Source organism: Oncorhynchus gorbuscha, linkage group LG14 (assembly GCF_021184085.1).
Source record: "Oncorhynchus gorbuscha isolate QuinsamMale2020 ecotype Even-year linkage group LG14, OgorEven_v1.0, whole genome shotgun sequence".
Classification (NCBI taxonomy): domain Eukaryota; kingdom Metazoa; phylum Chordata; class Actinopteri; order Salmoniformes; family Salmonidae; genus Oncorhynchus; species Oncorhynchus gorbuscha.
In genome coordinates this window covers 63,198,892-63,224,235 of record NC_060186.1, presented here as the reverse complement: position 1 = coordinate 63,224,235, position 25,344 = coordinate 63,198,892, and the positions used below count along the sequence as shown (strand labels likewise).

At 44.1% G+C, this 25,344-nt stretch overlaps 1 protein-coding gene across 2 annotated transcripts in view; it reads left to right on the top strand.

Annotated features, from left to right (window-relative positions):
* LOC123995273 (kelch-like protein 29) overlaps nucleotides 1-25,344 on the top strand; it is a 291,135-nt gene that overhangs the window by 244,243 nt on the left and 21,548 nt on the right. For both annotated transcript variants that reach the window (XM_046298771.1, XM_046298772.1), the window contains one exon: nucleotides 16,475-16,631. In XM_046298771.1, coding sequence (XP_046154727.1) covers nucleotides 16,475-16,631 — 157 coding nt within the window. The remainder of the gene's footprint in view (nucleotides 1-16,474; nucleotides 16,632-25,344) is intronic.

The following is a 25,344-nucleotide window of genomic DNA, read 5'->3' as shown; positions in this document are numbered from 1 at the left end:
AGTTGTGCTGGGGAACAGAGGCTAGATGTGCTGGGGAACAGAGGCTAGTTGTGCTGGGGAACTGAGGCTAGTTGTGCTGGGGAACAGAGGCTAGTTGTGCTGGGGAACAGAGGCTAGTTGTGCTGGGGAACAGAGGCTAGTTGTGGTGGGGAACAGAGGCTAGTTGTGCTGGGCTAACAAAGCGCCAGGGGTGGGCATCCCTCTCTATTCTTAACTAACAGGAACAGAGGCTAGTTGTGCTGTGGAACAGAGGCTAGTTGTGCTGGGGAACAGAGGCTAGTTGTGCTGGGGAACAGAGGCTAGTTGTGCTGGGGAACTGAGGCTAGTTGTGCTGGGGAACAGAGGCTAGTTGTGCTGGGGAACAGAGGCTAGTTGTGCTGGGGAACAGAGGCTAGGTGTGCTGGGGAACTGAGGCTAGTTGTGCTGGGGAACAGAGGCTAGGTGTGCTGGGGAACTGAGGCTAGTTGTGCTGGGGAACAGAGGCTAGGTGTGCTGGGGAACTGAGGCTAGTTGTGCTGGGGAACAGAGGCTAGTTGTGCTGGGGAACTGAGGCTAGTTGTGCTGGGGAACTGAGGCTAGTTGTGCTGGGGAACAGAGGCTAGTTGTGCTGGGGAACAGAGGCTAGGTGTGCTGGGCTAACAAAGCGCCAGGGGTGGACATCCCTCTCAATTCTTAACTAACAGGACTAGAGGCTAGTTGTGCTGGGGAACAGAGGCTAGGTGTGCTGGGCTAACAAAGCGCCAGGGGTGGACATCCCTCTCAATTCTTAACTAACAGGACTAGAGGCTAGTTGTGCTGGGGAACAGAGGCTAGGTGTGCTGGGCTAACAAAGCGCCAGGGGTGGACATCCCTCTCAATTCTTAACTAACAGGACTAGAGGCTAGTTGTGCTGGGGAACAGAGGTTAGGTGTGCTGGGCTAACAAAGCGCCAGGGGTGGACATCCCTCTCAATTCTTAACTAACAGGACTAGAGGCTTGGTAAACCTATGAACAAAACCATACATTTAGATACGGTAGAGAACCAACACTTCAGATTGTGGCTATTATCAATTCAGTCCAAATGTAAATCCCACTGGTTATGTGACAATGGGTGCAAACCAAATCAGATATAATGTAGGCTACTGTTGCATAGTTAAAATACACACACAAACATGAGTTTATTCCCTGGAAATAGCTGTTTATACATGGGTGTCAGTTGTACCATGAGAGAGGTAATTAACTAGAGCTTCATGAGATTATGGCATAAATACACAGGTAACTGTTTTATTTAACTTGGCAAGCCAGTTAAGAACAAATTCTTATTTACATTGATGGCCTACCAGGGAACAGTGGGTTTGCTGCCTTGTTCAGGGGTAGAACGACAGATTTTTACCTGGGTTTTGATCCAGCAACCTTTTGGCTACAGGCCAAACGCTCTAACCACTAGGCTACCTGCCGGTTATATGACAATGGGTGCAAACCACCTCAGATATATTGTAGACTACTGATGCCTAGTGAATTTCCATTGTTGTCCGACATTTATGTTTTTTAAAGAGACATATCTGAAGACATTATCACCATTTCACTTCAAATAGTTGGTTACTCTTCATCTGCTTCTTGGCTGACACTCAACAGCGCTACCCAACTCTCATACATTAACGTTAGAATCACATTCACTTTCCTCTTTATCCGCACGCAGACTTCCTCTTGTCCCCACGCAGACTTCCTCTTGTCCCCACGCAGACTTCCTCTTATCCCCATGCAGACTTCCTCTTTATCCTCACGCAGACTTCCTCTTATCCTCACTCAGACTTCCTCTTTATCTGCATGCAGACTTCCTCTTTATCCTCACTCAGACTTCCTCTTTATCTGCATGCAGACTTCCTCTTTATCCTCACTCAGACTTCCTCTTATCTGCACTCAGACTTCCTCTTTATCCCCACGCATACTTCCTCTTTATCCTCACTCAGACTTCCTCTTATCCGCACGCAGAGTTCCTCTTATCCTCACTCAGACTTCCTCTTTATCCTCACTGACTTCCTCTTTATCCTCACTCAGACTTCCTCTTTATTTTCACGCAGACTTCCTCTTTATCCTCACTCAGACTTCCTCTTTATCCTCACTCAGACTTCCTCTTTATCCTCACTCAGACTTCCTCTTTATCCTCACTGACTTCCTCTTTATCCTCACTCAGACTTCCTCTTTATTTTCACGCAGACTTCCTCTTTATCCTCACTCAGACTTCCTCTTTATCCTCACTCAGACTTCCTCTTTATCCTCACTCAGACTTCCTCTTTATCCTCACTGACTTCCTCTTTATCCTCACGCAGACGTCCTCTTTATCCTCACTGACTTCCTCTTTATCCTCACGCAGATCCCCTCTTTATCCTCACTCAGACTTCCTCTTTATTTTCACGCAGACTTCCTCTTTATCCTCACTCAGACTTCCTCTTTATCCTCACTCAGACTTCCTCTTTATCCTCACGCAGACGGCCTCTTTATCCTCACTGACTTCCTCTTTATCCTCACGCAGATCCCCTCTTTATCCACATGCAGACTCCCCTCTTTATCTGCACGCAGACATCCTCTTTATCCGCACTGACTTCCTCTTTATCCTCACTCAGACTTCCTCTTTATCCTCGCTGACTTCCTCTTTATCCTCACTCAGACTTCCTTTTTTCCTCTTTCAGAATTCTATGTTGTAGGTCGTACAGTAGTTGATAATAACTCTGAATCTGTCCACTATACACCATGTACATCTTATGGAATACCCCGCCTGTCCACCTGTCACCATGTCTAACACCCCTGCATTTTAAAATTGCTTCCAAGATGGTGGAATCCTCCCTTTGCTTACTGCTAAGTTAGTTGTTCTGCTCTACTAATAAGACATTGGACACAGCATCACCAAGCCTAGGTTTCACCCATTCATTCACCATCAGGGTGTGAAGAATCCATAACCAATCCACCACAGATTAGTGTCACAGCGTTGTTGTTCACATAGACAGGAGATAACTGTGTAGGTGAAGAACATCAACAAGAAAATAAGCGTTAAGGACCTGTTAAAAGAGACCAGGCAGGTTTTTCTTCTTCTGTTGTGGGTCAGAGCTCTGGATGGATGGATGGTCCAGGCTTTTGGTCGGGCAGCCAGGAAAAGCCTGTTCTTTCCTCTTCTCTTCGAGCAGTTGAAAATGATGTGTCAAAGGAAATGATACAAGCCTGCATGATGAATGGGTCTTTCTCCCTCTGTCGCTCAATCTCTCTTTCCCTCTCTCTTTCTCTCGTTCCCTCTCTCTCCCCCGACAGACTTACCCCCATCACTCTCCACATTCCAGTCATATTCTCTTTTGTCTTTTTCTCTTTTTCTGGCCATATGGGGGAAAAAAGCAATTTGTGTGGGTACGTGTGTGTGTACATGTGTGTATACATGTGTGCGAGAAAGCCACTCTGCTGTTGTTGAATTGCAGACTTTGTTTATGGTGTGGATTTACAATGACATATTATTTTGCGGTGAACAATTTTACAACCAGGCATAGCAATGGCTGTTACTGTTATTGAAATGTTGATTATGATTCAATTTGTGTACACACATCTTCACAGAGATTTAGCCTGATTATGTGGGTGTCACACACACACACACACACACACACACACACACACACACACACACACACACACACACACACACACACACACACACACACACACACACACACACACACACACACACACACACACACACACACACACACACACACACACACACACACACACACACACAGGAACATTCTTCCTATGCATTTATATTGAACAATAATGGCCGCTACAAATCGTAGCGCTGCCACGAGGAACCTCGGTTATCTGTCCGTTTGGCCGTTCATTAATTGATAAACCTGTCAGAATAAAGAAATGAATAAAGGAACCACATCAACGGCATGATACTACACACGCCTGCGGCCAGCGGACAGTTGTTTCCTTTCTGTCTACGAAGTGTCAGTAGCCAGACACACACATACACAAAAATGTATTCCCATTCTAAATCTTATTTTCTCTAAAACTAAACCTGACCTAAGCCTAAACCTAACCACTAAGCCTAACCTTAATTCTAACCCTAAACCTAACCCCTAAGCCTAAAATAGTATTTTTCCTTGTTTTGCAATTCTTACTAGGACTTCTGGTCCCCACAAGGATAGTAAAACCAAAAACCACACACAAACACAGTCTTAAAAGGAAGAATGTAATAATGGCACAATGCCATTTTTACGGATTTGGCACAATTCTCTCTTTCTCCCTCTTTTTTCTGTCTCCGCTTCAGTCTTCCCCTCACTCCCTCTCTCGTTCTTTCTTCCTTTCTTTCTCATTTCCCGCAGGCCTGTTATTAGATCTCCCAGCAGTTTGTTGATTTGATCAGTGTGTGCTGTAAAGTTGCTGCACCAGGGACCAGACTGTAGTAGACATGACCACTCTCTCCTCCTCCTCTTCCTCCTCCTCCTCTCTCTCACTCTCTCCTCCTCCTCCTCTTCCTCCTCCCTCCTCTCTCTCTCTCTCTCTCTCTCTCTCTCTCTCTCTCTCTCTCTCTCTCTCTCTCTCTCCTCTTCCTACTTTTTCCTCCTCCTCCTCTCTCTCTCACTTCTCCTCTTCCTACTCTTCCTCCTCCTCTTTTTCTTTCTTTCTTTCTTTCTTTCTTTCTTTCTTTCTTTCTTTCTTTCTTTCTTTCTCTCTCTCTCTCTCTCTCTCTCTCTCCTCCTCTTCCTCCTCTTCCTCTTCCTTTCTCGCTCTCTCTCTCCTACTCTTCGTCCTCATTCTCACTCTCTGCTCCTCCTCCTCCTCTCACTCTCTCTCCTTCACCTCCTGCTGTCTCGCTATGGAGTAAAGAAGTAATTTCTTAAGGGAGACCAGAGTCCACTTCAGGGTACTATAGCTTTGTACTCTGGACCCTAAGGTGTATGATAGCCCACCTTCTAGTTAAGCCTTTGCGTAAGACTCTCCCAAGCCTTTGTGTGATGTGTCTGGGTGCTTGTGTGCATGTGTGTGTGTATGTTCCTGCTCCAGGTGTGTATCTCTTGTTCTTCATTCTGTCATATTAGCAGATTGAATGGGAGCAATATCTCTGAGATAGACAGGGGACTGGGCCCAACCCAGGCAAACACACTGTCATGAGCTAACCCTGCCTTGTTTGTTTGGATGGATGAGGAGACCAGACCCGGGCTGACTCCAGCCAATCACAACACACAGCCAGACCAGGGCTGACTCCAGCCAATCACAGCCTACAGCCTTCTGTTGACCAACCACACCTTCCCATGCACCTCTGGGAGAAGACAGCCAATGACATGCATGGGTGTTTGATGCACACACGTTAACACTGTCTCTTATTGGTTGACAGTAACATGCACACAGCGACACAGCTGTCGGTATTGGCCCTTTCCAGGTCTTACCTCTGGGGGAAGGCAACCAATGACATGGTACATGGTCTTCGGTAGACAGTAACACACACTCACAGTGACAGCTGTCGGTATCGGCCGTGCCATGTCAGGGAGAGTAGGCCATTGTGTCAGGATGATTATTGGATCTTCTCTATGTGGAGGAGAGTCAGTGTGTGGAGAGGAGTATGTGAGCGTGCTTTGGGATTTTCACAATTGGACAGAATGTTCAGTTATGTCTGTGGGATTGCCACTCAAACATTAATGAAAGGATAGACAACTGACGAATAGGTTTCATTAAAGAACTACACAATAGATTCAGGTGTGTGTGTGTGCGTGTGTGTGAGCCAGACGGCTAACTAGAGTCAAATGAGGTGCCACAGCCCGCCTCAGAGGGAGATGGGTAACCATAGCGACAGTTATTTTAGTTTGGCAAGGCACTGTAGTGCGCACACACGCTATCCTGAGAACACACTGAGGACAATTTCTTCACAGCTCTACGTGCATGTCTGTGTGCGTTGCCTAAAAAGCACATTATTATATTCTAAGCCTTGAACATATAGCCTACACATACAGGTATTTAGGAAAGTCTAATCATTTGACTTAAATTCTAATCCTCCTAACTAAACTGTAAATATCTTCATTGTGTGTTTTTTTTCTTCCATCACGTTCAGTGTAACCCTATGGCAGCTGTTCTGTTTTACATTCGGCTGTATAGTTGGCTGGGGGCAACGGCGGACCATTTATTCACAAGCACACAAACTCCATGGTTTAGTGAATTGAGAACAGAGAAATACAGACTTTAAAAGACAACTAACCTTGATTCAAATAACTTTTTTGTTTTTATATTGCAATATGCCTGCATGTGTGTGAATGTGCCTCTCCTCCTTCCCTCTTTTCTCAACCCCCCCGTCTGTCGAGTGAAGCTCATCACTCTCCCCACCTCTCTCTACCACTCTCTATCTCTCCTGTTGTCTCTCACTCAATTGTTCTTCTCTCTCTCCTTCTGTCTCTCTCTCACTCTGTCTCTCTCTGTCTCTCTCTCTTTCTCTCCTGTTGTCTCTCTCTAAATTTTTCTTCTCTCTCTCCTTCTGTCTTTCTCTCACTCTGTCTCTCTCTGTCTCTGTCTCTCTCTCTCTTTCTCTCTCTCTGAGTCAGACTACAACCATCTGCCTTCCGGTGATAATGGGTTGCTATGGAAGAGTGAATCGGCAATTCGGAGACAAACTTAAAAAGGGAGAAAATGGGAAAACGCTTCTCTTCCTACCGGTCTGTCTGCCCACTGCATTCTGCCATCTTAATAAACTGTGTGTGTGTGTGTGTTTAACTATACTTGTGGGAGCCAACTTTTTGTAAACGACGGCTGCACAGTACTGTCTTTTATCGATGGCGGTTATGATATCGTTTAGTACCTTGAGCGTGGCTGAGGTGCACCCGTGACCGGCTCGGAAACCAGATTGCACAGCGGAGAAGGTACGGTGGGATTCGAGATGGTCAGTGACCTGTTTGTTGACTTGGCTTTCGAAGACCTTAGATAGGCAGGGCAGGATGGATATAGGTCTGTAACAGTTTGGGTCCAGGGTGTTTCCCCCTTTGAAGAAGGGGATGACTGCGGCAGCTTTCCAATCCTTGGGGATCTCAGACGATATGAAAGAGAGGTTGAACAGGCTGGTAATAGGGGTTGCGACAATGGCGGCGGATAGTTTCCGAAATAGAGGGTCCAGATTGTCAAGCTCAGTGATTTGTACGGGTCCAGGTTTTGCAGCGCTTTCAGAACATCTGCTATCTGGATTTGGGTAAAGGAGAACCTGGAGAGGCTTGGGCGAGTAGCTGTTGGGGGGGCCGGAGCTGTTGGCTGAGGTTGGAGTAGCCAGGCGGAAGGCATGGCCAGCCGTTGAGAAATGCTTGTTGAAGTTTTCGATAATCATGGATTTATCGGTGGTGACCGTGTTACCTAGACTCAGTGCAGTGGGCAGCTGGGAGGAGGTGCTCTTGTTCTCCATGGACTTCAGAGTGTCCCAGAACTTTTTGGAGTTGGAGCTACAGGATGCAAATATCTGCCTGAAGATGCTGGCCTTAGCTTTCCTGACTGACTGCGTGTATTGGTTCCTGACTTCCCTGAACAGTTGCATATCGCGGGGACTATTCAATGCTATTGCAGTCCGCCACAGGATGTTTTTGTGCTGGTTGAGGGCAGTCAGGTCTAGAGTGAACCAAGGGCTATATCTGTTCTTAGTTCTGCATTTTTTTGAACGGAGCATGCTTATCTAAAATGGTGAGGAAGTTACTTTTAAAGAATGACCAGGCATCCTCAACTGACGGGATGAGGTCAATGTCCTTCCAGGATACCCGAGCCAGGTCGATTAGAAAGGCCTGCTCACAGAAGTGTTTTAGGGAGCGTTTGACAGTGATGAGGGGTGGTCGTTTGACTGCGGCGCCGTAGCGGATACAGGCAATGAGGCAGTGATCGCTGAGATCCTGGTTAAAGACAGCGGAGGTGTATTTGGAGGGCCAGTTGGTCAGGATGACGTCTATGAGGGTGTCCTTGTTTACAGATTTAGGGTTGTACCTGGTGGGTTCCTTGATGATTTGTGTGAGATTGAGGGCATCTAGCTTAGATAGTAGGACTGCCGGGGTGTTAAGCATATCCTAGTTTAGGTCACCTAACACAACAAACTCTGAAGATGGGGCGCAATCAATTCACAAATGGTGTCCAGGGCACAGCAGGGAGCTGAGGGGGGTCGGTAGCAGGCGGCAACAGTGAGAGACTTATTTCTGGAGAGAGTAATTTTTAAAATTAGTAGTTCGAACTGTTTGGGTACACCTCCCCCTTTATCAGTTCTATCTTGACGGAAAATGTTATAGTTGGGTATGGAAATCTCCAAATTTTTGAGCCAAGAATTTTCAGACACAGATTCAGACACGGCAAGGACATCAGGGTTAGCAGAGTGTGCTAAAGCAGTGAGTAAAACAAACTTAGGGAGGAGGCTTCTGATGTTGACATGCATGAAACCAAGGCTTTTTCGATCACAGAAGTCAACAAATGAGGGTGCCTGGGGACATGCAGGGTCTGGGTTTACCTCCACATCACCCGCGGAACAGAGGAGGAGTAGTATGAGGGTGCTGCTAAAGGCTATCAAAACTGGTCGCCTAGAGCGTTGGGGACAGAGAATTAAAGGAGCAGATTTCTGGGCATGGTAGAATATATTCAGGGCATAATGCGCAGACAGGAGTATAGTGGGGTGCGGGTACAGCGGAGGTAAGCCCAGGCACTGGGTGATGATGAGAGAGGTTGTATCTCTGGACATGCTGGTTGTAATGGGTGAGGTCACCGCATGTGTGGGAGGTGGGACAAAGGAGGTATCAGGGGTATGAAGAGTGGAACTAGGGGCTCCATTGTAAACTAAAACAATGATAACTAACCTGAACAACAATATACAAGGCATATTGACATTTGAGAGAGACATATAGCGAGGCATACAGTAATCACAGGTGTTGAATTGGGAGAGCTAGCTAAAACAGTAGGTGAGACAACAACAGCTAATCAGCTAGCACAACAACAGCAGGTAAAATGCAGTTGACTAGGCAGGGAGGGTCGGATTAACTACACACAGAGCCTGAGTGCGGCTGGGGCCGACAGATAAAACATAAACAAGCAGAATGGAGTACCGTGATTAATGGACAGTCCAGCATGCATCAGCTATGTAGTCAAGTGATCAGTGTCCAGGGGGCAGCGGTGGATGGGGCAGGGAAGCTAGACTGGCGAGTATTATCCAGGTTAAAAAAACTGGCTGGCTGTGCAGAAGGTAAAAGCCGCTAGCAGTTGCTAACAATGACTAAATAGCTTGTAGCTAGTTAGCTGGTTAGCTTCTGGAGGTTCTTGAATGTGTTCTAAAAATTAAAAATAATAGCGATTCCGTATCACATTGGGTGAGGCAGGTTACCGGAAGGTATAATCTAATTAATGTGTCCCCACAAGGTGAGTTGTACAAGAGTGTGTGTGTGTGTGTGTTTGTGTGTGTGCGTGCGTGTCGCTAAACATATTTCACATCCTTATCAGTTTGTTTGCTGTCTAAAATGTGTTTTGAGCAGGCAGAAAACTATGAGTAGCAATTATTTTGTTACTTGTATAACTTTATGAGCTGGGATGTCTATCCAGCAAATACTTTAGGTCAGAGACTGCATAAACTGTTTGCAATGTGCTCGTTAGCATTTAGTTAGCATTCTCTATGGGATTTTACATGTAGTTGTCATTGCTAACCTTTGGATTACAAAGGCTCAGTGGGGTTTGGAAATAGCGCCCCTTGTGTTCAGTGCCAGTATTACTGAATATCCCAGTATGGCACAAGGTCTGTATGAAGGTATGACTATCTGGATACCACCCAAGCTTAACACACACGTTCAGCTGTCTAAAGTGAAATCTACAATAGGTTAGCTTCCTGACTTCTTCCCTCCTTCCCTCTCTGAACTCTACCTCCATCCCATTATCCTTCCTGACCCCAAACCCATTTAATCAACTCTCCCATCATGCAATCTGCTACCGCATTCAGGAGCAGACTTATTGATTTGGAGGCCCTGGGCAGAGGCCAGACTGTGGAAAGACTTGAAGATTGCTGTCCACCACTGCTCAAATCAAACTTAACCATGCTTGAAAAAATCTGACAGGAAGAATGGGGAAAAAAATCCCCAAATCCAGATGGGCAAAGCTGATACAGACATACCCAAGAAAACTCAAAGCTGTAATCGCAGCCAAAGGTGCTTTTACAAAGTATTGACTCAGGGCTGTGAATAATTATGTAAAATGTATATTTCTGTATTTCATTTTCAATATGTTTGCAAAAATGTGTAAAAACATGTTTTCACTTTGTCATTATGGGGTATTGTGTATAGATGGTTGAGATTTTTATTTATTTAATCCATTTTGAATTCAGGCTGTGACACAACAATATGTGGAATAAGTCCAGGGGTATGAATACTTTCTGAAGGCTCTGTACATGTCCTCTGCGACGATGGCAGTATTATCAGCAGCACCTGTCTTTTTACTAAAGAAATGCGTTCACTTTTTCTCTCTTGAAATTAAATCTTTCTTTCTATTATTTTCTATGCCCCTCTCATTGCTGCAGCTTAATTTCAATGAAAGTCACGTTTGCAATCATATCGCATGAAACAATTCACAGGATGATGTGAGGCCTTAGGCATTTGACTCTTCTGCATAATGGTGAGTCCGCCACAGGCCCCGTTGACACTCCTGCTCTCCTTATTCCACTAGACTCCAAACCTGCCTGCCACCACCACCACCTAACATACACAATCGAAACATCTGGTTCAATATTAATTCATGTGCAGCTTTACACATCTGATCAATTCCATCTCACACACATTTCCTCCCTGCTTAAAGAAGAGTTTATCACCCACTGCTCTTCACAAGAGTGTGTGTGTGTGTGTGTGTGTGTGTGTGTGTGTGTGTGTGTGTGTGTGTGTGTGTGTGTGTGTGTGTGCGTGCGTGCGTGCGTGCGTGCGTGCGTGCGTGCGTGTGGAGATGCTAGACGCTGCCAAAGCACTACTTGTAGTATGGATGTGTCAACAGCAGACAACTTCAATAAAGACTCAAACACTTGATCTGTGCATAGTCAAAGAAATCTGACAGGCCCGGTATGAGTCAGATAGAAGGCATTGAGATGTCAAAATGTTATCAGATGTCTGCTAGTCTAATACAAGAAGAAGAACAAGTCAAAAGAAGAATGAGGGACCATGGGGTAACGGGTATGGTCAGAATGATGAACTCTGCGCCTGTCCAGTTCAGACAGAGGAAAGTGAGATAGTTTAGAATGATATGAATAAGTAGAGTGTAATGGCTTAGGAGCAGGACAGACTCAGAGGTCAACAATTGACAATTTCTCACGATCGATTACTGTCATTGTGCACTTTTGTCATCCGCATCATCATCACATCGACACATCAATCGCAAGTATTCACACCCGTGACTCAATACTTTGTAGAAGCACCTTTGGCTGCTTTGAGTTGTCTTGGGTATGTCTGTATCAGCTTTGCACATCTGGATTTGGGGGATTTTCTCCCATTCTTCCTGGCAGATTTTCTCAAGCTCTGTTAAGTTCTATGGGGAGCAGCAGAGGACAGCAATCTTCATGTCTTTCCACAGACTGGCCTCTGCCTGGCCTCTGCCTGGGCCCTCCAAATCAATAAGTCTGCCCCTGAACGCGGTAGCAGATTGCATGATGGGAGAGTTGATGAAATGGGTTTGGGGTCAGGAAGGATAATGGGATGGAGGTAGAGTTCAGAGAGGGAAGCTAGCCTATTGTATATTTCACTGTGAACAGCTGACAATGTGAGTGTGTTAGACTTGGGAGGTATCCACATGATCATACCTTCATACAGACCTTGTGCCATACCAGGATATTCAGTAATACTGGCACTGAACACAAGGGGCGCTATTTTCAAACCCCACTGAGCCTTTGTAATCCAAAGGTTAGCAATGACAACTACATGTAAAATCCCATAGAGAATGCTAACTAAATGCTAACGAGCACATTGCAAACAGTTCATGCAGTCTCTGACCTAAAGTATTTGCTTGACAGACATCCCAGCTCATAAAGTTATACAAGTAACAAAATAAATGCCACTCATAGTTTGCTGCCTGCTCAAACAAATATTAGACAGTAAGACTCTTGATCCATGAGGGAGATTCTGTGCTGTTACAAAGCAAAGCCTGATTTTGGAAGAAGCCAACCACTTAGTTAGATGGCTAACTAGCTACTAAATTAGCAAACCAAATGCATAACTGCAGAGAATTTAGCATATTTTAGACAGTTAACTTAATAGATATCTAGCTGGCAAACATTTAGTTGTGAATTCCATACTGTAACTAGATCACCTGGCGTGCTGCACAACAGTGAGTGACTCACACAACTCCGGTCTCTCTTCATTGTGTGCTTGTAAACAAACACCATGTGACTGGGGACTACCAGTTAGCTTCACAATAAAGATGTGAAAGGTGAAATGAAGAATGTGATCATCTTTATCTCCTAACGGATTGTACAAGTTAACTGCAGGTATTTTATTAAAAAGGATCTACAAATATTCAAATGTACTAAAAAACTTCTAAAAAATTGTTTCAACGCTATTGATGGTATTGAAAAAACATCCCATGGCTCTTTCCAAATATCCCAGTGTATGGTATACCACCCTAGCCTAGTATTTGTATGCATTGTGTGGTGTGTATGTGTGTGTCAAGGAAGGCTGGTGACCAGGTCTTTTCTATTAACTCAGAAGGCAGGCTGGGCTGAGGTGAGCCGGAGAATCAGAGTGTACTCTAGCCTCTCTGACCTTTTCTGTGGAGGCTAATGCTGATGCTGGTCTGTGTGATGTGTGTGATGTGTGCGATGTGTGTGTGTGTGTGTGTGTGTGTGTGTGTGTGTGTGTGTGTGTGTGTGTGTGTGTGTGTGTGTGTGTGTGTGTGTGTGTGTGTGTGTGTGTGTGTGTGTGTGTGTGTGTGTGTGTGTGTGTGTGTGTGTGTGTGTGTGTGTGTGTGTGTTGCCGTAGGGTCTGATGGTGGTTGACCCAGGGTTTCCATTAGGCTTTTGCTGTTCTGATAATGTCTCTCACTGTGCTAGAAAGAAAAAAGAAGATCTTATTGGATTTATGATGTATGTTCACAGCAGATTGAGGTGGCTCTATGTTTGGATAATGATGTAATGATGGCTCTACATTTGGATGATGGTGGCTCTTCATTTGGATCATGGTGGCTCTACGTTTTGAATGATGATGGCTCTACGTTTGGATGATGATGGCTCTACGTTTGGATGATGGTGGCTCTACGTTTGGATGATGATGGCTCTACGTTTGGATGATGATGGCTCTACGTTTGGATGATGATGGCTCTACGTTTGGATGATGATGGCTCTAAGTTTGGATGATGATGGCTCTACGTTTGGATGATGATGGCCCTACGTTTGGATGATGATGGCTCTACGTTTGGATGATGGTGGCTCTACGTTTGGATGATGATGGCTCTATGTTTGGATGATGGTGGCTCTATGTTTGGATGATGATGGCTCTACGTTTGGATGATGATGGCTCTATGTTTGGATGATGATGGCTCTACATTTGGATTCAGCAAAGGGGAATGTTTTTATTCTACTCTACCTTTTGTAAAGCAAATTATGCTTCATGATTAATAACAGCTAGACTCTGATTATGTGGCTACACAATTTTAATAAGCGCCTATGTTCAAAACCATACCAACTTTTAATTGCCTTTGATTGCACATTGCAAGGTATAATTGAGAATTTGAGTGAATTGGTCTGTGGGGTGGTACATTAAGAGTAAGGGCCCTAGAAAGTGACTAGGATGTGGATTTTGATCCCTGCCTTTATGAGGCTATAATCAGCATCAGTCACCAGTTAGTACACTGTCCTTAACTCCTTTACCTCATTTACATTGATTCACCTTACTCTTAGGCCCTGTCACATAAGAGTATACGTGTGTGTGTGTGTGCACCGCGTATGTGTGTGCACGAATGTGTGTGTGTGTATGCACACATCTGTGTCTGTGTGCACATGTGCTACAGAACAACTGATCTGGATTTTTTTTTTAGGGCCGATACCGATTCAGTGTAATTACATTTGAACATTTGATGACAACATTTTCCAGAGAAAACCATGTAGGCATTAATGAATAATACATTTAAAAAAAATACAAACAATACATTTCACTGTTTTACCAATCTAACTACTACAACATAATGGTAATAATTGTATTTGAATGTTTAATATCTTGATAAACTGGGTAAATCAAGAGGGCATAGGCCTAATCACAATACAGGTGAATGCATATTCTATAAGATTGTGTGATTTCAGTGGAGTCTTTAGTGCTACAGATGACAAACAATATGTTGTCCATACATTTGGGATTGATTGTATTAGCCTACGGCAGCCTTATCACTTCTTTCATGAAAGGGTGCGATGTCTCTTTAAAACGTCAAGACTGGCGCAGCCACAGACGTAACTCAAGACAGACATGCAACAGTTTGTCGAAATAGAAAGAACAGTCATTTAACCTAGTGAACGTTTTTGGAGACACCCAGCTTGCTTTACATATTATAACTAATCAAGTTAGTTATAATATTAGCTTCAGTTGTAAACTAGTTTGCAAAGTTAGCTTTCTGTGATTGAATGTAAACCTATTTTGCTAGCTACTTAGCTAGCTAGCTACTTGTATCTTTTGTTTTGTAAAGTGCTGTAGACTGTAGCTATATGAATATTGTTTTGCCGAACAGTAAATGGATTTAATGCAGCATGAGTGGGTAGCTAACAAGATGCAGTCCAGCCAGAGGTTAATCCAGTCGCCGGATTGCGACAGTTTGATACAAGAGGCAAGTGCGCTCGCGTTACATAGCTAGCTACCTGGTGACATGGCTGCCATGCTACCTGGTGACATGGCTGCCCTGCTAACTTGGTGACATGGCTGCCCTGCTAACTTGGGGACATGGCTGCCCTGCTAACTTGGTGACATGGCTGCCCTGCTAACTTGGGGACATGGCTGCCCTGCTAACTTGGTGACATGGCTGCCCTGCTAACATGGGGACATGGCTGCCCTGCTAACTTGGTGACATGGCTGCCCTGCTAACTTGGTGACATGGCTGCCATGCTACCTGGGGACATGGCTGCCCTGCTAACTTGGTGACATGGCTGCCCTGCTAACTTGGTGACATGGCTGCCCTGCTAACTTGGTGACATGGCTGCCCTGCTAACTTGGGGACATGGCTGCCCTGCTAACTTGGGGACATGGCTGCCCTGCTAACTTGCGGACATGGCTGCCCTGCTAACTTGGTGACATGGCTGCCCTGCTAACTTGGGGACATGGCTGCACTGCTAACTTGGACATGGCTGCCCTGCTAACTTGGTGACATGGCTGCCCTGCTACCTGGTGACATGGCTGCACTGCTAACTTGGACATGGCTGCCCTGCTAACTTGGTGACATGACTGCCCTGCTACCTGGTGACATGGCTGCCCTGCTAACTTGGGGACATGGCTGCCCTGCTAACTTGGGGACATGGCTGCCCTGCTAACTTGGTGACATGGCTGCCCTGCTAACTTGGGGACATGGCTGCCCTGCTAACTTGGGGACATGGCTGCCCTGCTAACTTGGGGACATGGCTGCCCTGCTAACTTGGGGACATGGCTGCCCTGCTAACTTGGGGACATGGCTGCCCTGCTAACTTGGTGACATGGCTGCCCTGCTAATTTACATTTACATTACATTTACATTTAAGTCATTTAGCAGACGCTCTTATCCAGAGCGACTTACAAATTGGTGCATTCACCTTATAACATCCAGTGGAACAGTCACTTTACAATAGTGCATCTAAATCTTAAAGGGGGGGTGAGAGGGATTACTTATCCTATCCTAGGTATTCCTTAAAGAGGTGGGGTTTCAGGTGTCTCCGGAAGGTGGTGATTGACTCCGCTGTCCTGGCGTCGTGAGGGAGTTTGTTCCACCATTGGGGGGCCAGAGCAGCAAACAGTTTTGACTGGGCTGAGCGACATGGGGACATGGCTGCCCTGCTAACTTTGACATGGCTGCCCGTACCATGTTCTCTAGTGTGTGCGTATAGATGGGTTAGTGAATCATACAGGATAAGACATCGCTCAAGGCTTTGATTTTAGAACAGAGAAGGAGTTAGTCTAGACCACGCTACGAGAAGCTTTGACTATTTGACATGTGCCAAGTACTTGTCTTCAGATATTAAAATAGTAAACGACGTGATCTTCTGTTTGCAAAAATTGCTGACAAACGAGTCAACATTTTCTTAACTAAAACTATATTCAGCTGTTCCATAAATGTTTCGGTGTAACAGCCCAAGAACAGCCCCATCATCTCTGTATCTCCTGTCTATCAGGCCTGATGTTTGTTTGTATCGTTCTCTAAGCTGTGTTGATTAACAACTGTCAGTTAAAGGCTGATAGACGGACTTCTTAATCTCTCTCTCGCTGTTATCCAGGTGTCAGAGATGGTTTGGTCCTACTGTTTCATCATGTTTTTCTCTCCTCTCTCCCAGGTGTCAGGTGGGTCTCCAGGGGAGAGGGAGAGCCAGGCTCCAGGTCTGCTGTTAGCGCCAGGGGTGAAGTGGGGACAGACGCCCATCAACCAGCTCACACCCTGGGAGACGGAAGAACCCCCTGCCAAACAGCAGCACAGAGATAGTGAATCTACAGGTACTGACACGCATGCATACGCAACACATGAATACATGAATCAATAATATGAATCAATAATATGAATACGCAACGTGCGCACACACAGTCCTATACTGTACAGTCTTTATTGTAATATTTTCCAATTTAAACAAATAATCTATTTGAAGTAACTATTCCCATAGCGTAAATGAGTATGAGAATAAAACAGACAAGAATGCCAGTGATGGATTAATTTTAGGAGCTGTGGAAGTTTAACTCTTCCACAGTAGTATTGAAGTGAGTATAATAGTATTGAAGTGAACCCAAAATGGCTGTGCCCTGCAGTGGTCAATTTCCCTCTTATGTTGCTCTGCTGGCCTCTGCCTCCCGCTCATGGAGAACAGGTATAATATAAGAATAATACACAATGGTACAGCCACTGCACTCGTTCCTCTGGAGCCTCTCGTAACACAGGCACACTGAGGCAAACTACACTATGAAAATAATATACTATGAATACAGTATTGAACAATGTATTCAAGAAACACAATAAATATTGTATACTTCCATAGCAAAAATCCAGTTTCCACATTCCTAATACTGTAGTGAGAAAATCAATGAATACCTTATATTCAAGCAATACTCATTATATACAGTACAACACTGTATAAATCAACATAATGTAGCAAGCAATGCAACATGTGGTGCAGGGTTCCCCAACTGGTGGTCCACGGGTGGGTTTTATTTGCTCCCACGTTTCCTGAGCAAAACAATCTATTTTTTAAAAATGTTTTATTGTTGGACATAAAAGACTGTTAAAAACACTAGGAGATCCGTTTTGAATGATTTACATTTTTGTAAATCTGGTCCTAAATATTCCCACGCATAATGGAGAGATGTGATCATATGCAAATGGGAGCAAGTTTTTTTGTGTTTTTTTTTTGTCAAATATTTTGTCTGTTTGGGCATCTTGTGGTCATTTTGACTTCTACAGATTATTTTGAATTATGTTCAACCATCCGCTCAAGAAAAAATAGTCCGACAGCTGAATTTAGTTGATGATCCCTGATGTAGCTTGTGTTATTACAGCAACACCATGATTACTACTTGAGTAGTGTCCGACATACTGTGACTTAACATGGAACTCTAATTTGACTAATTATCTGCTAACCATAATTCAGTCTCAGTAAAGATTTAATTAGATCAGTTGATTAATAATTAACCTGTCACAGCTAAGACAATGATTACATAAACACACAGAAGTAATACATTTAATGGAAAATATGTTTTTTATTGCCAGTGCAGCCTTTGCCACTACTAAATGTAATTCTCAAAAACACCTCTTAATACTTTTCCAGTGAAAATAAGTTCTGCTCTTCTAATCAAGTTTTATTTGTCACATGCGGCGAATACAACAGGTGTACACTTAACCGTGAAATGCTCGCTTAATAGCCCTTCTCAGGGATGCAGAATTAAAAAGTAACACAGGGAATAAAATACATTAGAATGGAGCTAAACTCAGCAAAAAAAGAAACGTCTCTTTTTCAGGACCCTGTCATTCAAAGATAATTCGTAAATATCCGAATAACGTCACAGATCTTCATTGTAAAGGGTTTAAACACTGTTTCCCATGCTTGTTCAAAGAACCATGAACAATTAATGAACATGCACCTGTGGAACGGTCGTTAATACACTACCATCTTACAGACGGTAGGCAATTAAGGTCACAGTTATGAACAGTTAGGACACTAAAAGAGGCCTTTCTACTGACTCTGAAAAACAGCAAAAGAAAGATGCTCAGAGTCCCTGCTCATCTGTGTGAACGTGCCTTGGGCATGCTGCAAGGAGGCATGAGGACTGCAGATTTGGCAAGGGCAATAAATTGCAATGTCCGTATTGTGCGACGCCTAGGACAGTGCTACAGGGAGACAGGACGGACAGCTGATCGTCCTCGCAGTGGCAGACCACGTGTAACAATACCTGCACAGGATCGGAACATCCGAACATCACACCTACGGGACAGGTACAGGATGGCAACTACAACTGCCTGAGTTACACCCGGAACGCACAATCCCTCCATCAGTGCTCAGACTGTCCGCAATAGGCTGAGGGAGGCTGGACTGAGGGCTTGTAGGCCTGTTGTAAGGCAGGTCCTCACCAGACATCACCGGCAACAACGTCGACTATGGGCACAAACCCACCGTTGCTGGACCAGACGGGACTGGCAAAAAGTGCTCTTCACTGACGAGTTGCGGTTTTGTCTCACCAGGGGTGATGGTCGAATTTGCGTTTATCGTCAAAGAAATCAGCGTTACACTAGGACCTGTTGGATTGGAGGGTGAGGGCTAGGGCCATCCCCCCACCACACAGAAATGTCCGGGAACTTGCAGGTGCCTTGGTGGAAGAGTAGGGTAACATCTCACAGCAAGAACTGGCAAATCTGGTGCAGTCCATGAGGAGGAGATACACTGCAGTACTTAATGCAGTTGGTGGCCACACCAGATACTGACTGTTACTTTTGATTTTGACCCCCACTTTGTTTAGGGACACATTATTCCATTTCTGTTAGTCACGTGTCTGTGGAACTTATTCAGTTTGTCTGTTGTTGAATCTTATGTTCATACAAGTATTTACACATGTTAAGTTTGCTGAAAATAAACGCACTTGACAGTGAAAGGATGTTTCTTTTATTTACAGTGCATTTAGCAAGTGTTCAGACCCCTTCACTTTTTCTACATTTTGTTACAGCCTTATTCTAAAATGGATTCAATCGTTTTTTCCTCAACAATCTACACACAGTGGTTTGTAGACATTTTTGCTAATTTATAAAATAAAAACTTCATCGACCTTGCCAAAGCTTTCGACTCTGTCAATCACCATATTTTTATCGGCAGACTCATTAGCCTCGTTTTTCTGATGACTGCCTTGCCTGGTTCACCAATTACTTTGCAGACAGAGTTCAGTGTGTCAAATCGGAGGGCATGCTGTCCGGTCCTTTGGCAGTCTCTATGGGGGTGCCACAGGGTTCAATTCTCGGGCAGACTATTTTCTCTGTATATATCAATGATGTTGCTCTTGCTGCGGGCGATTCCCTGATCCACCTCTACGCAGACGACACCATTCTATATACTTCCGGCCCGTCCTTGGACACTGTGCTATCTAACCTCCAAACGAGCTTCAATGCCATACAACACTCCTTCCGTGGCCTCCAACTGCTCTTAAACGCTAGTAAAACCAAATGCATGCTTTTCAACCGTTCGCTGCCTGCACCCGCACGCCTGACTAGCATCACCACCCCGGAGGGTTCCGACCTTGAATATGTGGACATCTATAAGTACCTAGGTGTCTGTCTAGACTGTAAACTCTCCTTCCAGACTCATATCAAACATCTCCAATCGAAAATCAAATCTAGAGTCGGCTTTCTATTCCGCAACAAAGCCTCCTTCACTCACGCCGCCAAACTTACCCTAGTAAAACTGACTATCCTACCGATCCTCGACTTCAGCGACGTCATCTACAAAATTGCTTCCAACACTCTACTCAGCAAACTGGATGCAGTTTGCCATCCGTTTTGTCACTAAAGAACCTTATATCACCCACCACTGCGACCTGTATGCTCTAGTCGGCTGGCCCTCGCTACATATTCGTCGCCAGACCCACTGGCTCCAGGTCATCTACAAGTCCATGCTAGGTAAAGCTCCGCCTTATCTCAGTTCACTGGTCACGATGGCAACACCCACCCGTAGCACGCGCTCCAGCAGGTGTATCTCACTGATCATCCCTAAAGCCAACACCTCATTTGGCCGCCTTTCGTTCCAGTTCTCTGCTGCCTGTGACTGGAACAAATTGCAAAGCTAGCTGAGCAGCTAACCGATCGCTGCAGCTGTACATAATCTATCGGTAAATAGCCCACCCATTTTTACCTACCTCATCCCCATACTGTTTTTATTTATTTACTTTTCTGCTTTTTTTGCACACCAATATCTCTACCTGTACATGACCATCTGATCATTTATCACTCCAGTGTTAATCTGCAAAATTGTAATTATTCGCCTACCTCCTCATGCCTTTTGCACACAATGTATATAGACTCCCTTTTTTTCTACTGTGTTATTGACTTGTTTATTGTTTACTCCATGTGTAACTCTGTGTTGTTGTCTGTTCACACTGCTATGCTTTATCTTGGCCAGGTCGCAGTTGCAAATAAGAACTTGTTCTCAACTAGCCTACCTGGTTAAATAAAGGTGAAAAAAAACATATTTACATACACTACAGTTCAAAAGTTTGGTGTCACTTAGAAATGTTCTTGTTTTTGAAAGAAAAGCAAAAAAAAAATGTCCATTAAAATAACATCAAATTGATCAGAAATACAGTGTAGACGTTGTAAATGACTATTATAGCTGGAAACGGCTGATTTTTAATGGAATATCTACATTGACGGACAGAGGCCCATTATCAACAACCATCACTCCTGTGTTCCAATGGCACGTTGTGTTAGCTAATCCAAGTTTATCATTTTAAAAGGCTAATTGATCACTAGAAAACCCTTTTGCAAATATGTTAGCACAGCTGAAAGCTGTTCTGATTTAAAGAAGTAATAAAACTGGCCTTTAGACTAGTTGATTATCTGGAGCAAAAATGTCTACACTGTATTTCTGATCAATTTGATGTTATTTTAATGGACAAAGATTTGCTTTTCTTTCAAAAACAAGGACATATCTAAGTGACTCCAAACTTTTGAACGGTAGTGTAAGTGTTCAGACCCTTTACTCAGTACTTTGTTGAAGCACCTTTGGCAATGATTACAGCCTTGGATCTTCTCGGGTATGATGCTACAAGCTTGGCACACCTGTAATTGGTGAGTTTCTCACATGGTTCTCTACAGATCCTCTCAAACCCTGTCAGGTTGGACATTCAGAGAATTTTCCCGAAGCTGTTCCTGTATTGTCTTGGCTGTGTGCTTAGGGACTTTGTCCTGTTGGAAAGTGAACCTTTGTCCCGGTCTGAGGTCCTAAGTGCTCTGGAGCAGATTTTTTTTATCAAGGTTCTCTGTACTTTGCTCTGTTCATCTTTCCCTCGATCCTGACTAGTCTCCCAGTCCCTGCCGCTGAAAAACATCCTCACAGCATGATGCTGCCACCACCATGCTACACCGTAGGGATGGTATTGGCCAGTTGATGAGCGGTGCCTGGTTTCCTCCAGACATGACGCTCAGCATTTTAGGCAAAAGAGTTCTCTTGGTTTCATCAGACCAGAGAATCTTGTTTCTCATGGTCTGAGTCTTTAGGTGCCTTTTGGCAAACTCTAATCGGGCTGTCATTTGCCTTTTTTACTGAGGAGTGGCTTTTGTCTGTCCACTACCATAAATGCCTGATTGGTGGAGAGATGGTTGTCCTTCTGGAAGGTTCTCCCATCTCCACAGAGGAACTCTAGAGCTCTGTCAGTGACCATCGGGTTCTTGGTCACCACCATGACCAAAGCCTGTTTCCACCGATTTCTCAGTTTGGCCTGGGCGGCCAGCTCTAGGATGAATCTAGGTGGTTCCAAACTTTTTCCATTAAATAATTTTGGAGACTACTGTGTTCTTGGGGACCTTCAAATCTGCAGACATTTTTTGGTACCCTTCTCCCGATCTGTGCCTCGACACAATCCTGTCTCGGAGCTCTTCGGACAATTCCTTCGACCTCATGGCTTGGTTTTTGCTCTGACATGCACTGTCAACTGTGGGACCTTATATAGACAGGTGTGTTTCTGACCCATATCATGTTCAGTCAATTGAATTTACCACAGGTAAAACATCTCATGGATGATCAATGGAAACAGGATGCACCTAAGCTCAATTTCGAGCGTCATTGCGAAGGGTTTGAATAATTACATAAGGAATTTCTGTTGTTTTTAATAAATGTGCCAAACTTTATGGGGTGTTGTGTGTAGTTTGAGGGAATGGGGTGTTTGTGTGTAGTTTGAGGGAAAAAAAAACATTTAATCAATTTTAGAATAAGGATGTAATGTAGCAAAAGGTGGAGAAGGTGAAGGGGTCTGAATACTTTCTGAATGCACTGTACAGAGAGTTAAATAAAGAACTGAATAGCAGCACCACTTGTCTGTTTGAGAGTGCCACTACAAAATGAATTTGACCAAAGCTTTGGCACCACTATAAGGCTAGTTTATCCAACTCCTCACTGAGGATACTGGCGGTGTAGAGTCAGAGCAGTGCTTTCTGTCCCCTTGTGTGTTCCCTAGGGAGTATAGAGGTGGCTATATAGAGGTGGCTGAATGGTCCATGGAGCCCTGTGGTATTAGTATTGTATTTAGATGACGGAGGCTTTGCACCCAGCCACAAGCACAGAGTGACACACAAAAGCTCCTACCAGATGTCACCCATACAGAATGCTGCTGCATATGACATGAACTTTTAGTAGTATTCATTTTATTGCCCGAAAGCTCAATGGTGTGCAGGCTTTTTGTCCAATCCTGTTCAAACACACCAGTCAGCTTTTATTTATTTTTATTTATAAATAAATTACAATGGGGTGTGTTCGAGAAGGGCTGGAGAAAAAGCCTGCACATCCAGTAGCTCTCCTGGACTCTCCAGGATGAGTGTTGGCCACCCTGCACCATTACAATTACAACCAAATACTTTCTTTCTAAAATTGAATTCAATGAACTAGGGATCATATGGCTAAGGTGGGCGAGGTAGCTAACTAAGATGTTTATCTATTTGTAAGGTTAAAATATTCCGTGTTCAGGGGTGATCTTGACAGAATAGGGGTTACTTGTCAAAGAGTACATATCTTAATTTTTAACTGTTAGAATACAATGGGCACTATTTAATAGAGGAGAATCCTATCCAATTTTGAGCGCTTGAGACTGTTTTACAACCGGGGTATGCAGCGTGTCGGCCAATTGAGGTTATACACGAGTGCTGGTGGAAAGTTATTTTAGGACATTGGTCATGACAATGACATTCATTCATGCTAATGGCTAAATAGACTGAACAAACATGTCTAAGATTTTACTTTGTTAAATTAATTATGGCCTTATATTAAATGTATTTAAATTGACTAATTTCCTATCTGGATCTGACGTGACTGGGAATACAGATATGCAAAAAAAGTAGGGGTGTGGATCAGAACCATTCAGTGTTTGGTGTGACCACCATTTGCCTCATGCAGCGTAACATCTCCTTCACATAGAGTTCATCAGGCTGTTGACTATGGAATGTTGTCCCACTCCCCTTCAATGGTTGTGTGAAGTTGCTGGATATTGATGGGAACTGGAACACGCTGTCGATCCAGAGCATCCCAAACATGCTCAATGGTTGATATGGCTGAGTATGCAGGCCAAGGAAGTATTGGGACATATGGCTGTGCGCATTATCATGCTGAAAATTGGCGTAGATAAAATGCAATTGTGTTCGTTGTTTGTAGCTTATGCCTGCCCATACCATAAGCCCACCGCCACCATGGGGCATTCTGTTCTCAACGTTGACATCAGCAAACTGCTCACTCACACAATGCCATGCACGTGCTCTGCGTTTGTGAGGACTATTGGACTTAGTGCCAAATTCTCTAAAACGACGTTGGTAGAGAAATTAACATTACATTTATTGGCAACAGATCTGGTAGACATTCCTGCTGTCAGCATGCTAATAGCACAGTCCCTCAAATCTTGAGACCTCTGTGGCATTGTTCTGTGACACAACTGCACATTTTAGTGGCCTTTTGTCCCCAAGTTAATAAGTCATCATTTTAGTCGAAGTATGATTTATTTGGACTTGAACAGGGAAATCCTTTGTATTATTCCGCATCTATGTCGAGTGTTTACTGATAATAAATGGCTATACATATCTTGTGAGGGCTGGCTTTAGTTCATTTGGAACCACCTATAAAACATTTACATGTCTGGGCTCATTACTTCCCATTTACAACCTGGTGCTACGGCTTACTGCTGTTAGTAATGCACCTCGTTCGATCTGGAGCTGTTGGATGGGCTGACAGTGAAGCGGTGAGTAAGAAAATAGCTAATATCATTCTGATGGACAACTGACGTTCACTTGTCTACAGTAAGCAGCCTGGCAACGCACATCTTAGCCGAACGACTTATCAGGTGCTCACTTCATGGTTAACTTCAACTAGCTAACATTACCTGAATAGCTAGCTGGTGACATCAAAAGTAGATGAAGATGTGGATAGGTGAAACATCAACACCTCTGGGATACATAGTAGTTATGCACGGCAGCGCTACTATAACGTTAGCAGCAAGAGTAGGCCTATGGGTCACTAACAAGTTTGGCTGGCTGGCTAGCTATAGTATAGGTAACACTGCAGTGAAGTAAATCCATATAAAGCAGTCAAGTTCATATATATATATATACAGTGGGGAGAACAAGTATTTGATACACTGCTGATTTTGTAGGTTTTCCTACTTACAAAGCATGTAGAGGTCTGTAATTTTTTTCACAGGTACACGTCAACTGTGAAAGACGAAATCTAAAACAAAAATCCAGAAAATCACACTGTATGATTTTTAAGTAATTCATTAGAATTGTATTGCATGACATAAGTATTTGATCACCTACCAACCTGTAAGAATTCCGGCTCTCACAGACCTGTTAGTTTTCCTTTAACCTCTTGCTCCTACCTGGCACGCAGGCGTCCCATCTAGAGCTCTGGAAATGCAAATGCGCTATGCTAAATGCTAATAGTATTAGTTAAAACTCAAACGTTCATTAAAATACACATGCATGGTA